The sequence below is a fragment of the Micromesistius poutassou genome (genome assembly GCF_964030765.1).
Source record: "Micromesistius poutassou genome assembly, chromosome: 23".
NCBI classification, from domain to species: domain Eukaryota; kingdom Metazoa; phylum Chordata; class Actinopteri; order Gadiformes; family Gadidae; genus Micromesistius; species Micromesistius poutassou.
Window position 1 is genome coordinate 4,078,607 of NC_140293.1, and position 12,813 is coordinate 4,091,419.

Genomic DNA, 12,813 nt, shown 5'->3' on the forward strand with positions numbered 1-12,813 from the left:
AGGGGGGCTGGATCCAATCAGCTTCTTTATTCCTTGCTTTCAGCTATTTCTTGTATTCCAGCCTAATTATTTCACTAGGCATTGGCTATATAACATTATTCCTTGTCCGACAAAATGCTACGGGATCTGTTGAGATTATCTTGTTTGTTTGTTTTATTTACATTACATGAACATTACATTTTGGGTTATTTAAGATTAAGATGCATGTTTTGTTAAAGCCTAAGTCTACACCTATTGTTATATATATTTTTTTAATATTTCAGCTGGTCTGTGTTTGCTTTTCAATAACGTTTTGCTTAAATAAAATAAAAAGATTAAGCAAAAAAGACAAATATTGAATACGCAATTTAGCCTACTGATAAAAGGCTGCAATGCCTGCTGAAAAGGTTGGCAACAAGTAGGGCAAATTCAAAAAAGGCTAGAAATGATGATGGTCGGGTGCAGTAACAGAAATATGCAGATTCAGGAGAGCATATACCTGAACCACGCATCGGTAGTGCCCATATTTGTGTGTACGTGGATGTTTGTGTGTGTGCATGCATGTGTGTTGTTGCATGTAGGGGTGTGTCCTTACCTGCCCCGTACACGACAGAGTAGACGATGCGCTTGGCGTGTTCCCTCTCTTCAGACGAAACCTCACTTTCCCTCACCCCCTTCCTGAGAGAGAGAGAGAGAGAGAGAGAGAGAGAGAGAGAGAGAGAGAGATGAGGGCACACGAGCACACGTGTTCAATTAGTAGCGGCATGTGATGAAATGTGCACCGTAAAGGGAGACAAATAGACAGGCAGACATTAACAGCTAGATGGGAGCACAGACATCCTCTCTCTCACACACAGTCTCATATAGCAAGTTATGGAATGTTGTCGTATGAACACTAACACTAATATGCAGATTAACACTTACAAGATGGTGTAATTTAGTATACCATATTCAAATACAGAGAGACAAGGTCCATGCCACTAAAATAAATGCACAGATTTATTTTATGAATGAATAAAGGATTTCTATAGAAGAAATACCCTGATTCTCTCATTGACATGTCTATCTTTGTGCAGTTGGGGGTGGGTATTAACTGTTGAGTCATCTTGAAAAATCCACATCTCTTGTTACATTCATAATAACACCACAGTAATCCTGTTGAAGGTTGGCGGGTTTTTGAACATTGAAAGGGATAAATCTCTATAAGCCCAAGCTCTGGGAGACGGTGTGTGTATCGGTGAGAGTGATTGGCGCCCCCTACTGGACAGAACATTTTTTGTTGTTCTGCTTTGTTTTGGATGTTGAATAGTAGGGCTGGTGTTGGAGAGAATGAGATGAGGAAAGGAGGGCTGGAAGAGTGAAAGGGTTGGATAACACAATGAGTGAATATAAGACATGGCAGAGAGATGAACTGAGAGAGATCTGACACTAGAATAATTGGGGAATAAAGAGACAAAGAAAGTAATTGACCTTGAAAGTAGTAAGAATAGTAATAGAGCATGGAAGGAACAAGAGAGCGAATGAAACACACACACACACACACACACACACACACACACACACACATTACACGGTCACTTAGCAGCAGTGGTGGGCCGTCAGGGCCAGCAGGGCCTTCACTGCTGGCCCTGTCAAAATCTAAATTATATATATATATATTTTTTCTAAATTACATTAATGTGTGTTTGAACGTATCTCAATTACATTTTTTTTTCCAGTACGTTACAATATAATTCCAGAAGATTGTAAGGCTGAGCTCAGCTGACTAACGCATCACAGCTACATGGGCCAGCACTAGAAGTATTGCTAGCTTTCCACTGAAGCTACCACCTCCCATTGGATAATACATCTGACTGACATGTGTCATCAGCCAATCAAATTTTGATGTGTAGTGATAGAACGCCCCTAGGGCCCAGCAATATGCCCCGGTGATGTCATCAGCGAAGTTTGAAACGTTGGCGGGTAGTGAGAGAGAGTTGATATGAACTACTATGGCCACCGCCTTCACACCACCTAGCGATCCTGTTTTTGATCTCCTTCGTTTGCCTTTTTCAAGGCGATCGTTTGGACAGAAGAGTTAAGTTAAGAGTTAATTGCAAGCGATCTTTCTCAGCTCTCATTAAAACGTACTGCACTTAATGCAACCCTGTCGCTATACTTAAGTTGCTTAAGTATACTTAAGTTGTGAAAGCATACGGTTATACATTATAACAATAACTGTGAGAACTTGTTTTTGTGTGATGTGCAATCTGGTTGCGGAGTGGCATAATGAAAGATCTGATGGTGATGCTGCATTCGTCTAGCTGCGGTAATGCACAGTGGTGTGCGTGTGCGCTGTTGTTGTTGATGTTATGCAGTAGCGCATAGTGTGATGCACATATTTGGCTGTGTTGGCTGTATCAGCACATAATATGAAATTGGTGGGCATGTCTGAGTGTTTGGGGGTTGGTGGAGTTCGTTACTGAAGGCCCAGACTTAAACCCCACGGTACACTGCTGCTTAGCAGACACCTGGCCTCACTTTCATTCAAAGTTAATTGCAACTTTATTTGAAAGAGAGAGAGAGAGAGAGAGAGAGAGAGAGAGAGAGAGAGAGAGAGAGAGAGAGAGAAAGAGAGTGAGAGGAACAGGATAGACAGTGGCATACAGTAATGCTATCATCAAGATGAATAGCCGGGGTGTCCTGTAATAGTAGTCATGGCAACAGGACTGCTAGTGTTTTGAAGCATTGTAGCTGGCAGTCCATAAATATAGAAATGCAAAATAAAAAGCTGTGTGGATGTCCCCCCAATGTCCATGTTTACTGTGTGTGTGTGTGTGTGTGTGTGTGTGTGTGTGTGTTGGTCAATGTTTTCTGTGTGTGTATGTGTGTGTGTGTGTGTGTGTGTGTGTGTGTGTGTGTGTGTGTGTGTGTGTGTGTGTGCGTGTGTGTGTGTGCGTGTGTCCCACCCACCAGCGCGAGGCCAGCATGGTGAAGACGTCAGAGTGGGCGTGGCTGAAGACCCTCAGGAGCTCTGGGTCACCAGAGAGATGGGCGAGCAGACGCAGCTCAACCTGGCAGAAGTCTAACACACACACACACACACACACACACACACACATACACACACACACACACACACACACAAGACATTGACCCCCCCACTCACTCTCACACACACACACACACACACACACACACAGAAGACATTGACCAACATACATACACACACACACACACACACACACACACACACAAGACATTGACCCCCCCACACACAGACAAACACACACACACACACACACACACACACACACACACACACACACACACACACACACTCGCTTCTAAATATTATTGATCAAGGACTTAGAGAGCTAAATGGACCCTGTCGATGTTAAACGAAGGCGATCAGAGAGCAGCGTGAACCGGATAACTAGATTTAAGAGCTGCCTCAAGGTGAGGCCAGAGGTATGACAACGTCTAGGACAGACTATCCTCTGTCGGACTACTTAGATTACTGTCTATATCTCTTAATAAGAGAGAGCAGTCCTGATGCTGCTGAATAATCCACACAGAGACGATAGCTATAGCTGCTCAGAGTGTAAGACAGAAAGGCTTAAGCTATGCTCTGTACATGGCGGCAGTTTTGGAGTCGGCTGTATGTGAGCTACTATTGTAAGAATGTGAGCAACTATTGTAATAATTCTTGTACAACAAGAAATGCTCACAGGGAAATTGCAGTCATCAGAATCACAGCCATGAGACTGTTGTGAGAATGTTGTGCACTCTCTCACACACACACACACACACACACACACACACACACACACACACACACACACACATACACATACATATGCTCCACCTGGCAGCACTTACACATCAAACTACAGCACCGGCAGGGTTTAAACATGCGGTTAAACACAGGAGGAGACACCTGGAGGAGTTTAACCTGGGCCACCACAACCAGGCAGCTGCAGAGAACTTCAAAGTAACAGGGGCCAAAGGGAGGAAGAGATAGAGACGGAGAGACAGAGAGAGACACACATTCTTGCACACATGTACAGTATGTGTGCAAGAATGTGTTGAATTGCTCTGAAGCACTACGACTGCATGGATGTGTGTGTGTGTGTGTGTGTGTGTGTGTGTGTGTGTGTGTGTGTGAGGCCCTCCCGTGCACGTCTATTCTCTACGGGGCCCTCAGAGATTGTGTTAGTTTTAAAAACACCAAGAATCCTGTTATTGATCCATGCAGGAATAACCTGCCCATCTAAAGATAGACTGACGGTCAATAGTATTAGCACAGAAGTGATGTTATTGTCACTGCTGACATGCTTCACCCATGAGCAATATAATAACCAGGTTTCAGCCTGGTAGCAGCCAGGAGTGGTCCGGTACTGTTAAACCACAGATGGCTGAAAGGTATATATGGTGAGATCTGAACACATAAATCTGTCAGTGAAAGAGAAAGTGAAACTAAACACTGAGGAAAATAATAGAGGTGAAGTAACCCAATATTAACTGCTGTGCGTTCTACATTGCTGATAAAAGTCGATACAAGTTGATTGTGTGAAATCAGGGAACATACACAAGAGCAAGCACAGGGAGGGGGGCAACAGATTGACAGTCTGTGTGTAAAATCTGAGACCCTACAAAAGGCCACAGTGACAAAGTGAGTAGGTCAGTTTGTGAAAGGGGTAAATGTGGGAATTATACATTTGAAAACAGTTGCATTTTGAAGCTATATTAGTACCTCCTTCTAAAAGGTTAGTCTGCTATATTAACCTAACCAGAATTTCACCTGCCAGACAGGAAAAATTGACCAGCCAAGCAATTGTCTTAACCTTTTTTAACTTCCAAATGCTGTTTATTTTGGGCCTTAAACCTAATGAATCAAAACCAATTCAATATCCTTAGTCATCTATGTCTTGAGCCTCTTCATATTAGCATTTTATCGTCATACCCTTCTGGTTGCAGGGTAATTCTAGACCAAGGTCATTTGCATGGCTTGCATGGTCATTGATTTGTGTGTGTGCACGGGCAATAATGACCTATGGAAATATAGATGAATATGTCCTCTATTACTGTCCAGCAAAGTTCATCTTCGGTAGCAACGGCACATATACCACATATGTACATGTACGACATATTAGTCATACTAAACGATGGGCATGCAAATGGAAACAAACTAAGCAATGCATACCTTGACCTACTCATTAAGGCATACAAAGAAAATGTTTCAAATAATAAACACATAATGGATGGTATACAAACAGAAGAAAGAGCAACCGCCTAAAATAAATTCATGATATTAACAACAGTATGCTTTGGACTATGTGCATGTACACCACAATATCAAGACCACTGGTTCCTTTATACATACAAAACATAAAGTCATACTTTTATACAAAGTACACATAACCAGTTAAAACGCAGTGAACGCAGTGTTCAATATAGCTCCACCATCACAGATGAGGTAAGGGATTAAGGTCAGGCCGTTGAAACACTGAAATGTCCCTGGAAGCACCCATGAGGTGCTTCCAGGAAATGCTAAATAAAGAGCCTCTCGGCTGGTTGTGTAGTTAGCGTTTCCTAGAAGCACCTGATCCGGCCCGCTGCCCAGATGCCCCTACAAGAGGTAATCTTGGGAGATGTGCCACTCTAATGAATCAAATGAAATAATAACTAAGACAGAAACCTCCAGCTAATTGATAGATGACTCTATGATGATTTATCTAAATTCTTAATAGAAAAAAGCCTTTAAAATGAGAATCAAATATTTTTACTCGTACAATATAATGTTGAGCTGAATGACCTTTGTTTGTAGCACGGTTCGTGTGTAAATCGAGTTGTGTTCAGAGCAGTGAGTGGCTTCTAGACCTTCAGACGCAATTATGGAGTATGTGCAATTGTTGTCACTTCAGGGAAAATTAAACCGCCTCGTAATGCTATGGCGTGTGGGGCTCTTGAAAAACACAGGAGTCACTCTTATGCAACTCACTCTCGGAGTGTGAGTGTGTTCAACAGGCCCTGACAGAGTTGTTTTTCTGACTGAGATGCTGTCTGGCTGTGTGTCTGGCAGGCCTCCGCTGTGTCCGCCGGCACACAGACATGCAGGGCTATCTCAGCAGGACACAGCAGAGCTTAGGAGACAGATAGACAGACACATGCACACACGCATGCGCACACACACACACACACACACACACACACACACACACACACACATACACGTTCAACCACACACTAAGCAGTAGTTTTCACTATCAGCAATAAACAACTTCTGACAGGCTGCCGCATTTGAACTTTGGGATGGACTGAAGTGATAGAGCAGGGGCCTTTTTTTTTCATCTTCCTTTCTCAGAGAAGCCCACCAAACCACACACACACACACACACACACACACACACACATACACACACACATCCCTGCACAGCAGTTGTTCCTGTTGGCAAGGACATCAGAGGACGTCTGGGGTAAAGGTGGGTGGTGCTATGCCAGGAGAGTCTGTTTCTACGGCAACCAGGTCTCTAGGCATGTGGTCATTAGTGCGTGTGATATGTGTATGTGTATGTGTATGTGTGTGTGCGTGTGTGTGTGTGTGTGTGTGTGTGTGTGTGTGTGTGTGCGTGTGTGTGTGTGTGTGTGTGTGTGTGTGTGTGTGTGTGTGTGTGTGTGTGTGCGTGCGTGTGCGTGTGTCTTTGTTGAGTTGACCCCAGTCTCTGGACAAGTCTAAGGGGGGTAAATCTGCCTTGGTGTCCTTGTTCTAACCCCTAGATATCAGTGCGGTTATGTAAGCCCCCCATCCCACCCACAACAACCGTTGCACCCCAGCCCCCCTCCAAACTCTGTCTGTCAGACAGCCACCCCCCAGCCTCCTCTCCTGACACCACCACCACCACCGCCACGACACCACCACCGCCGCCACCACCACATAAACAGCCCCTAGTTCTCCCTCCTCTGACAGGCCCCACCACAGCCCTCTCCATTCAGAGGGCGAAGCAGCGACTGGCCGCCCACACAGCTCCAAGTTGGCATGCACCCCCCCCATCCCCCCTTTGCCTTACGGTGATCTAACATCGCCATCTGTGTCCTGGGCAATGTCAAAATAAACACAAAAACAAAGCCAGCCTCTGAGTGAACTCAAACAGCCTGGGTGATGGTGGATCTGTATTTTGAAAGGGAGGCAATTTGCAAAAGGTAGTAATTTTAAGTCATTGTGTTTGTAGTAGTGTTTTGCGGTAAGTTGAGAGGTTTCTGAGCCCGGAAGTCTTATTTTTTTGATTACATATCGACATATTGTTGTACATTTCCCCCCCTACACACACAGTCCCTGGCTGGATTTGAGATTTCATTGATTTTCATGCGAACTTCCACAGTCAGTCCTCGTCTTTACTTTCTGAAAATCTCCCACATCGCAGCCTCACAGACCCTACCATAGACGGTGGTAGCCATAGCCATTTTCCTCACAAAAGAATGCCTGTTATTCTATTCTCATTAATTAATGTGTCACGTCTGCTTGCACTATGGCTAAACACTGCCTGATTAATTACAGTAGCGCTGGTTTTCAATCATTCACTGGAGCCTCATTCATCATTGGACAAAAACCCATTCAAATAGGCAACCTTATGTATGTAATTGAATTGAAAGAATTTGTTGAATTATATATATATATATATATATATATATATATATATATATATATATATATATAAACTGTATATATATATTGACAATCACAGATAAGATCACATATTCAAAGCACATTTAAAGTTTTTTTTTAAATCTATCAGATTGAAACCCAGTGCAATTTAAAAGTGATCATCAGCATCATTTTGTTTTCTGTCTAAAAATACCTGCGGCAAGGAAAGTCCACCCCTCCTGGGGAATAAACATGTTTCGAGGATGAACCTTCACCACCTCTGCATCCTTTCCTGTGGGGACCAAAGAGAGAACCCTGAGGGACACCTTAACACAAAAAGAGCAATATAAAGCTATAATGTTGCACCGGGAATACCTTGAGTTTAAATCTTATTTTTTAATACCGACACCCAGGCGTATGATTTAGTAATTTTCTGTAATTTGAAAAATAAATTTTTTTCAAAACTTGCAATGAAATAGTACTAAAGTTGCTGTCATGTATGTCGATGATTATCATTTATGTTCACACAGAGAGCAAGAGAGGGCTGACATTTAATTTAATGAGTTGTTAAGTTGAGAGACAGAACACAGGAGGTGGGAGGTGGCAAAACCTTGCTGGGATACACAGCCAATCAAAATGAGTTGAAGTTACAGCACAGCAACGGATGGCAGAACAGGGAATTAAGTGCTGACAATACAACATCTTGTGTCAGCATGGCAACAATATGGTTAAGGTTATGGCAATAAGGATGCATGCACATACACAATTAAAGCTGTAGTTGAAGTTTGAAGTTGTTTTTAATAAACATTTCCTATTCATTCCCACTTTCTCCTACAGACACACAGAAACACACACAGTCCAAGAGAAAAAAAATAAAAACAACAAACAAAAAACCAAAACCACAGATGCTACGAAGCATCAGAGTAGCAGTAGACGCCGGTGGTAAAAACAACCAGAGTTTAGAAATGAGTAACATCATTGTCATTGTCACCAACCAAGAGCCCACTAGAAGCTCATTAAGGAGATGGATGGGAGCATGTGATGCAAATTATATAAGCTTGTTTAGCTCCTTGAATTAAAAAAACTTTGGTTTTGTCTGAATACATAGTTATAAACCATTACTACATATTACTATGTGTGTGTGTGTATGTGTGTGTGTGTGTGTGTGTGTGTCTTACCTTGAATGTACTGTTTCTTGGTGATGTGAACTGGCTGTCTCGGGAGGGCTTGGAAGTTCTATTCAAATAAGAGAGCACTTAGAGTTGAAGTGGACACAATACAACTGTGTGTGTGTTGTGTGTGCTGTGTGTGTGTGTGTGTGTGTGTGTGTGCGTGTGTATGTGCATAAGTGTGTGTGTGAGAGACAGAGAGACTTCCAGTTATACTGTTATACTCAACAATGTCAAATTTTATCTGTTTTTTGCATTCCTGTTACTTTAGTGAATGTCCCTATTACTACTATCTACTATCTACGGTAAGATTAATAACAGTTATGGGTGAGGCAACTTGCTCAGGGATGTCTTATCCATACCTGTACCATCTATATTAAATCGATATTATGCAATACAAGATGTACTGTAAACTAATAACTCTGTGAGATGTTTTTTACAATACAGTTTATTTGTGTTTTGCATTGATTTCCTGTTCTTTATCGGTGCATCTTTTTTTTTGTTTTTTTGTGTGCTAGGTCTAGGGAAGTCCAAAAATAGGCAAAGGAAGAAGAAAAGAAAGAAAGATGGACCAAAATAAAGGAAGGGTCAACCACTTAATGGTCAGGCCACAAGGACGAATACCCGAGTGTACACATGTTAAGCATGTTAAACACGAGCACGCACGGACACACAGACACAGACACACACACACACACACACACTAGCGAAGGTCACCTTGAAAAATCTTCGAGGACTTCATTACAATCTCAGAGAAGACTAGAGACAGAGTGACCCACCGCCCACCTCTTCATTAAGAGGACAACGTCTCTGCCCATCAGATACAACTAAATCACCTTTAAAGCCCTAGTCGGTAATGCTATGGTAGTCTCGGTATATATGCCACCAGCACCACCACAACTGCCACGGTGGGGAAACAAGACATTGCATACAACAGCTTAGCTTGAGCCTCTTTCAGGCAACACTGAGTAACCGTGAGCGGAGACAGGTGGAAAGCGCTGTGCTGACCTCTACTGTGGCATGGCATGATGCTGCAGTCTGTTGGATGGGTTCTGGCGGGTTTCCAATGGACTTAGATGGGAGAAAACTGAGTACAGAATACACAGTAGTGACAGCAGCATTCTGGGAGGTTAACCCACAACATTCTACTGGTCTACAGGCAGGAAGCTTAAAAATAGATCCGATGGCTCGATGTTCACCCTGCACGAGTCCGGACCTGCATCGACCCGCTTGGAAATCTAAGACTGAACCCTACTGATTGTGTGTCGGACACACACACACACACACACACACAGACACACACACACACACACACACACACACACACACACACACACACACACACACACACACACACACATACAAACACACAGGCATGCCTGTATGCACGCACGCATAAGCACATCCACGCACAAACGTCCAGACACACACACACACACACACACACACACACAAACATAAGCAGTCCACCAGCAAGTGTGCATGGATGCATGCGCACACACACGTGCAGACACACATGTACAAAAACAAAGACGTATGCAGTTTTGCAAGTGATGGACACGCAAAGGGACCACTGACACACGTCGATGGAGAGGCACAATCCGATAATACACAAACATACATGTACACACACACACACACACACAAATCAATGGAGCATAGCCTGAACTCAGCAGTTTCACTATAATCCTGATAAGATTTACTGAACATGTTTGTGTGTGTGTGTGTGTGTGTGTGTGTGTGTGTGTGTGTGTGTGTGTGTGTGTGTGCATGCCTGTGTGGGCTTTATTGATGAGCATGTTTATGCATTTCCCATCAGCATACATTGCATGTAAAATGTGTGTTGCAATGTGTGCTGGGGGGCGGGTCTGGGAGGTGGTCTTCAAGGTGCCACCGGAGAAGACAGAGGGAAGCCTTCTCTGCGTTTACTGGCCATCCATTATTCAGCAGAAAGAGAGGGATGGGCGAGAGAGGGAGGAAAACACAGGGAAAAGAGGGGGGAAATGAGAGAGCCGTGAAAAGACACAGAGATGGATGACAGGTATACACGATAGCAAAATATAAACTACATGAACTATAAAGTTTAGCGTCTGAATTGTTTTGGTTTGCACGTGATTCACGTCTGTATTGGGGTTACACTAGAAGGTAAATGCATTCAATTGAATCCTTCTTCGTCGCCTTTAATATCAAGTGTATCCGTGTGTCATGACCGTTGTGTATGTATTTGTGTGTGTGTGTGTGTGTGTGTGTGTGTGTGTGTTATAGGTCAAGTGATTCACTGTCTCAGATGTGTCGTCTCAGCTTCCCCTCTGATCCACAGTGGTGCAGTGAGGAAGGCAGAAATCAACACACACACACACACACACACACACACACACACACACATTCATTTCAGGGAGTCATCTGATAGGTCAGCAGTATGATGCCCCACCCTGGTCCAAAAAGGTCAGAGCTGGTCTGTTTTCTTTCAGGTACTGCTTACATTCTCTGCTGACGTTACATCTTGTCACTTTCTTTAAAGGCACACACAGGCGCACGTGCACAATCACACACGTGCGTGCATGCAAACCCGTGCACGGAATCACCACACCCTCAACACGTGCATGTTACATGTGTATTACATAAGACATGTCGAGGAGAGAGGGGGAAGAAGGATGAGTGCAAAAGGGATACTTGCTTCGGTCAGCTAACTGTCTTACTGCTGACCAGAGCCTCTCCCTCACACACATGCACACTCACACCATCCAACCCACCATCCTCAATCCCTGCAAACTGTGGCGCCCATCAAGTCCACAGAGCCTACGAAGATGGGGGGCGATCGGGCACTGCTTTGCATCTTGCCCCTTCCCTCTCCCCACACACACAACACCAATCGGCCATCCAAAACCTTTCCCTACACGGTGACATGGTCACCGCCTGTTCAAAACCGACCCTGAACGGCACTGACCGCTGGCCAGATGAACCGCTAGGCGATATCGTTGCATGGCTTCTGAAACATTTGGCACCACTGAGTGATGAGGAGCGTCTGTTTTGCCCGCCGTGTTTGTAGTGGTTTGTTGTTGTAATGATCGGGCTGTTATTCACACTGTGTTAATCTCATTGGTGGGGAGCAGACGGTAAGTTGGACCGAACTCCAAGTGGGCCAGCGACAAATGCTTACATTCTGGCAGTGCTTTGGTTTTGCCTGCTTTGCCTCAATGACATCTATCAGCATAAAAGTGTCACGTCGTAATATTAAAACCATCTTTTATTAGCAAAACATTTGAAATGTTCTCCTGGTGAAGTATGTATTGGAGAGACACGTCATTAATTCACGAGTGTACCAAACAACTGCAAAAGTAGAAAACATTAACAACAATTAATTATCTTTACAAAACGAGTTTCTAGCCGTTCTCCCTGCCACACACCACCCATGCGTCCGCTACACACCACCAAGGTGCTTTATTGGGTCCGACGACGACAACGACCGGGACACCAGTCTGAGCAAACCGGTTTATTTCAGAGTTGGTAGAATTGTAACAGTCGGGCAGGCGCTCAGTACCGGTATGTCACAGCTCTCTTGAGCGTGTGGGGGTGATGGATGGTTATAACCTGTGTGCATTGATTGCTCCATGCACCACAGGTGTGCAGACTCACCCAGCCCCAGAGTCTAATCAGTCTGGCTCAAACCACCCCCCTCCGGCCATCAACCACGCACACTCCGCAGAGTGGATGACCTTTTTGTTTTTATTATGATATCTATGCAAGCCAAAGCATCAGGTAATGACAAAGGGGAAAAACGCACTGGAGGAGAGAAAGAGCCTTGCTGGTTGTATTTCTTGCATTTTTTTCCAGAACAAAACATGACAGCTGGGGTTTGTCCTTGTCAGGACGAACTGAAAAAAAATTGTCTGTTTGAGCATCGGCATGACATAGCAATATTTCACCCAGCGCCATAATGTGGTCCTCTAACATTGGAAGAAACTGTGTAAAAAGTTAAATATAGCCAGACCCAGAGTTCAGACTGTGCCTGACTCTCTCTCCGTTGACAAGGCGATGACG

General features: G+C 43.9%; 1 protein-coding gene across 1 annotated transcript in view; it reads right to left on the bottom strand.

The window, feature by feature from the left end:
• Window positions 1-12,813, bottom strand: part of poln (polymerase (DNA directed) nu) — a gene marked incomplete at both ends in the record, with an annotated part of 42,231 nt that overhangs the window by 7,975 nt on the left and 21,443 nt on the right. The window contains 4 exons of the mRNA XM_084487501.1: window positions 575-657; window positions 2,932-3,043; window positions 7,818-7,895; window positions 8,782-8,839. Of these exons, the coding sequence (XP_084343627.1) occupies window positions 575-657; window positions 2,932-3,043; window positions 7,818-7,895; window positions 8,782-8,839 (331 nt within the window). The remainder of the gene's footprint in view (window positions 1-574; window positions 658-2,931; window positions 3,044-7,817; window positions 7,896-8,781; window positions 8,840-12,813) is intronic.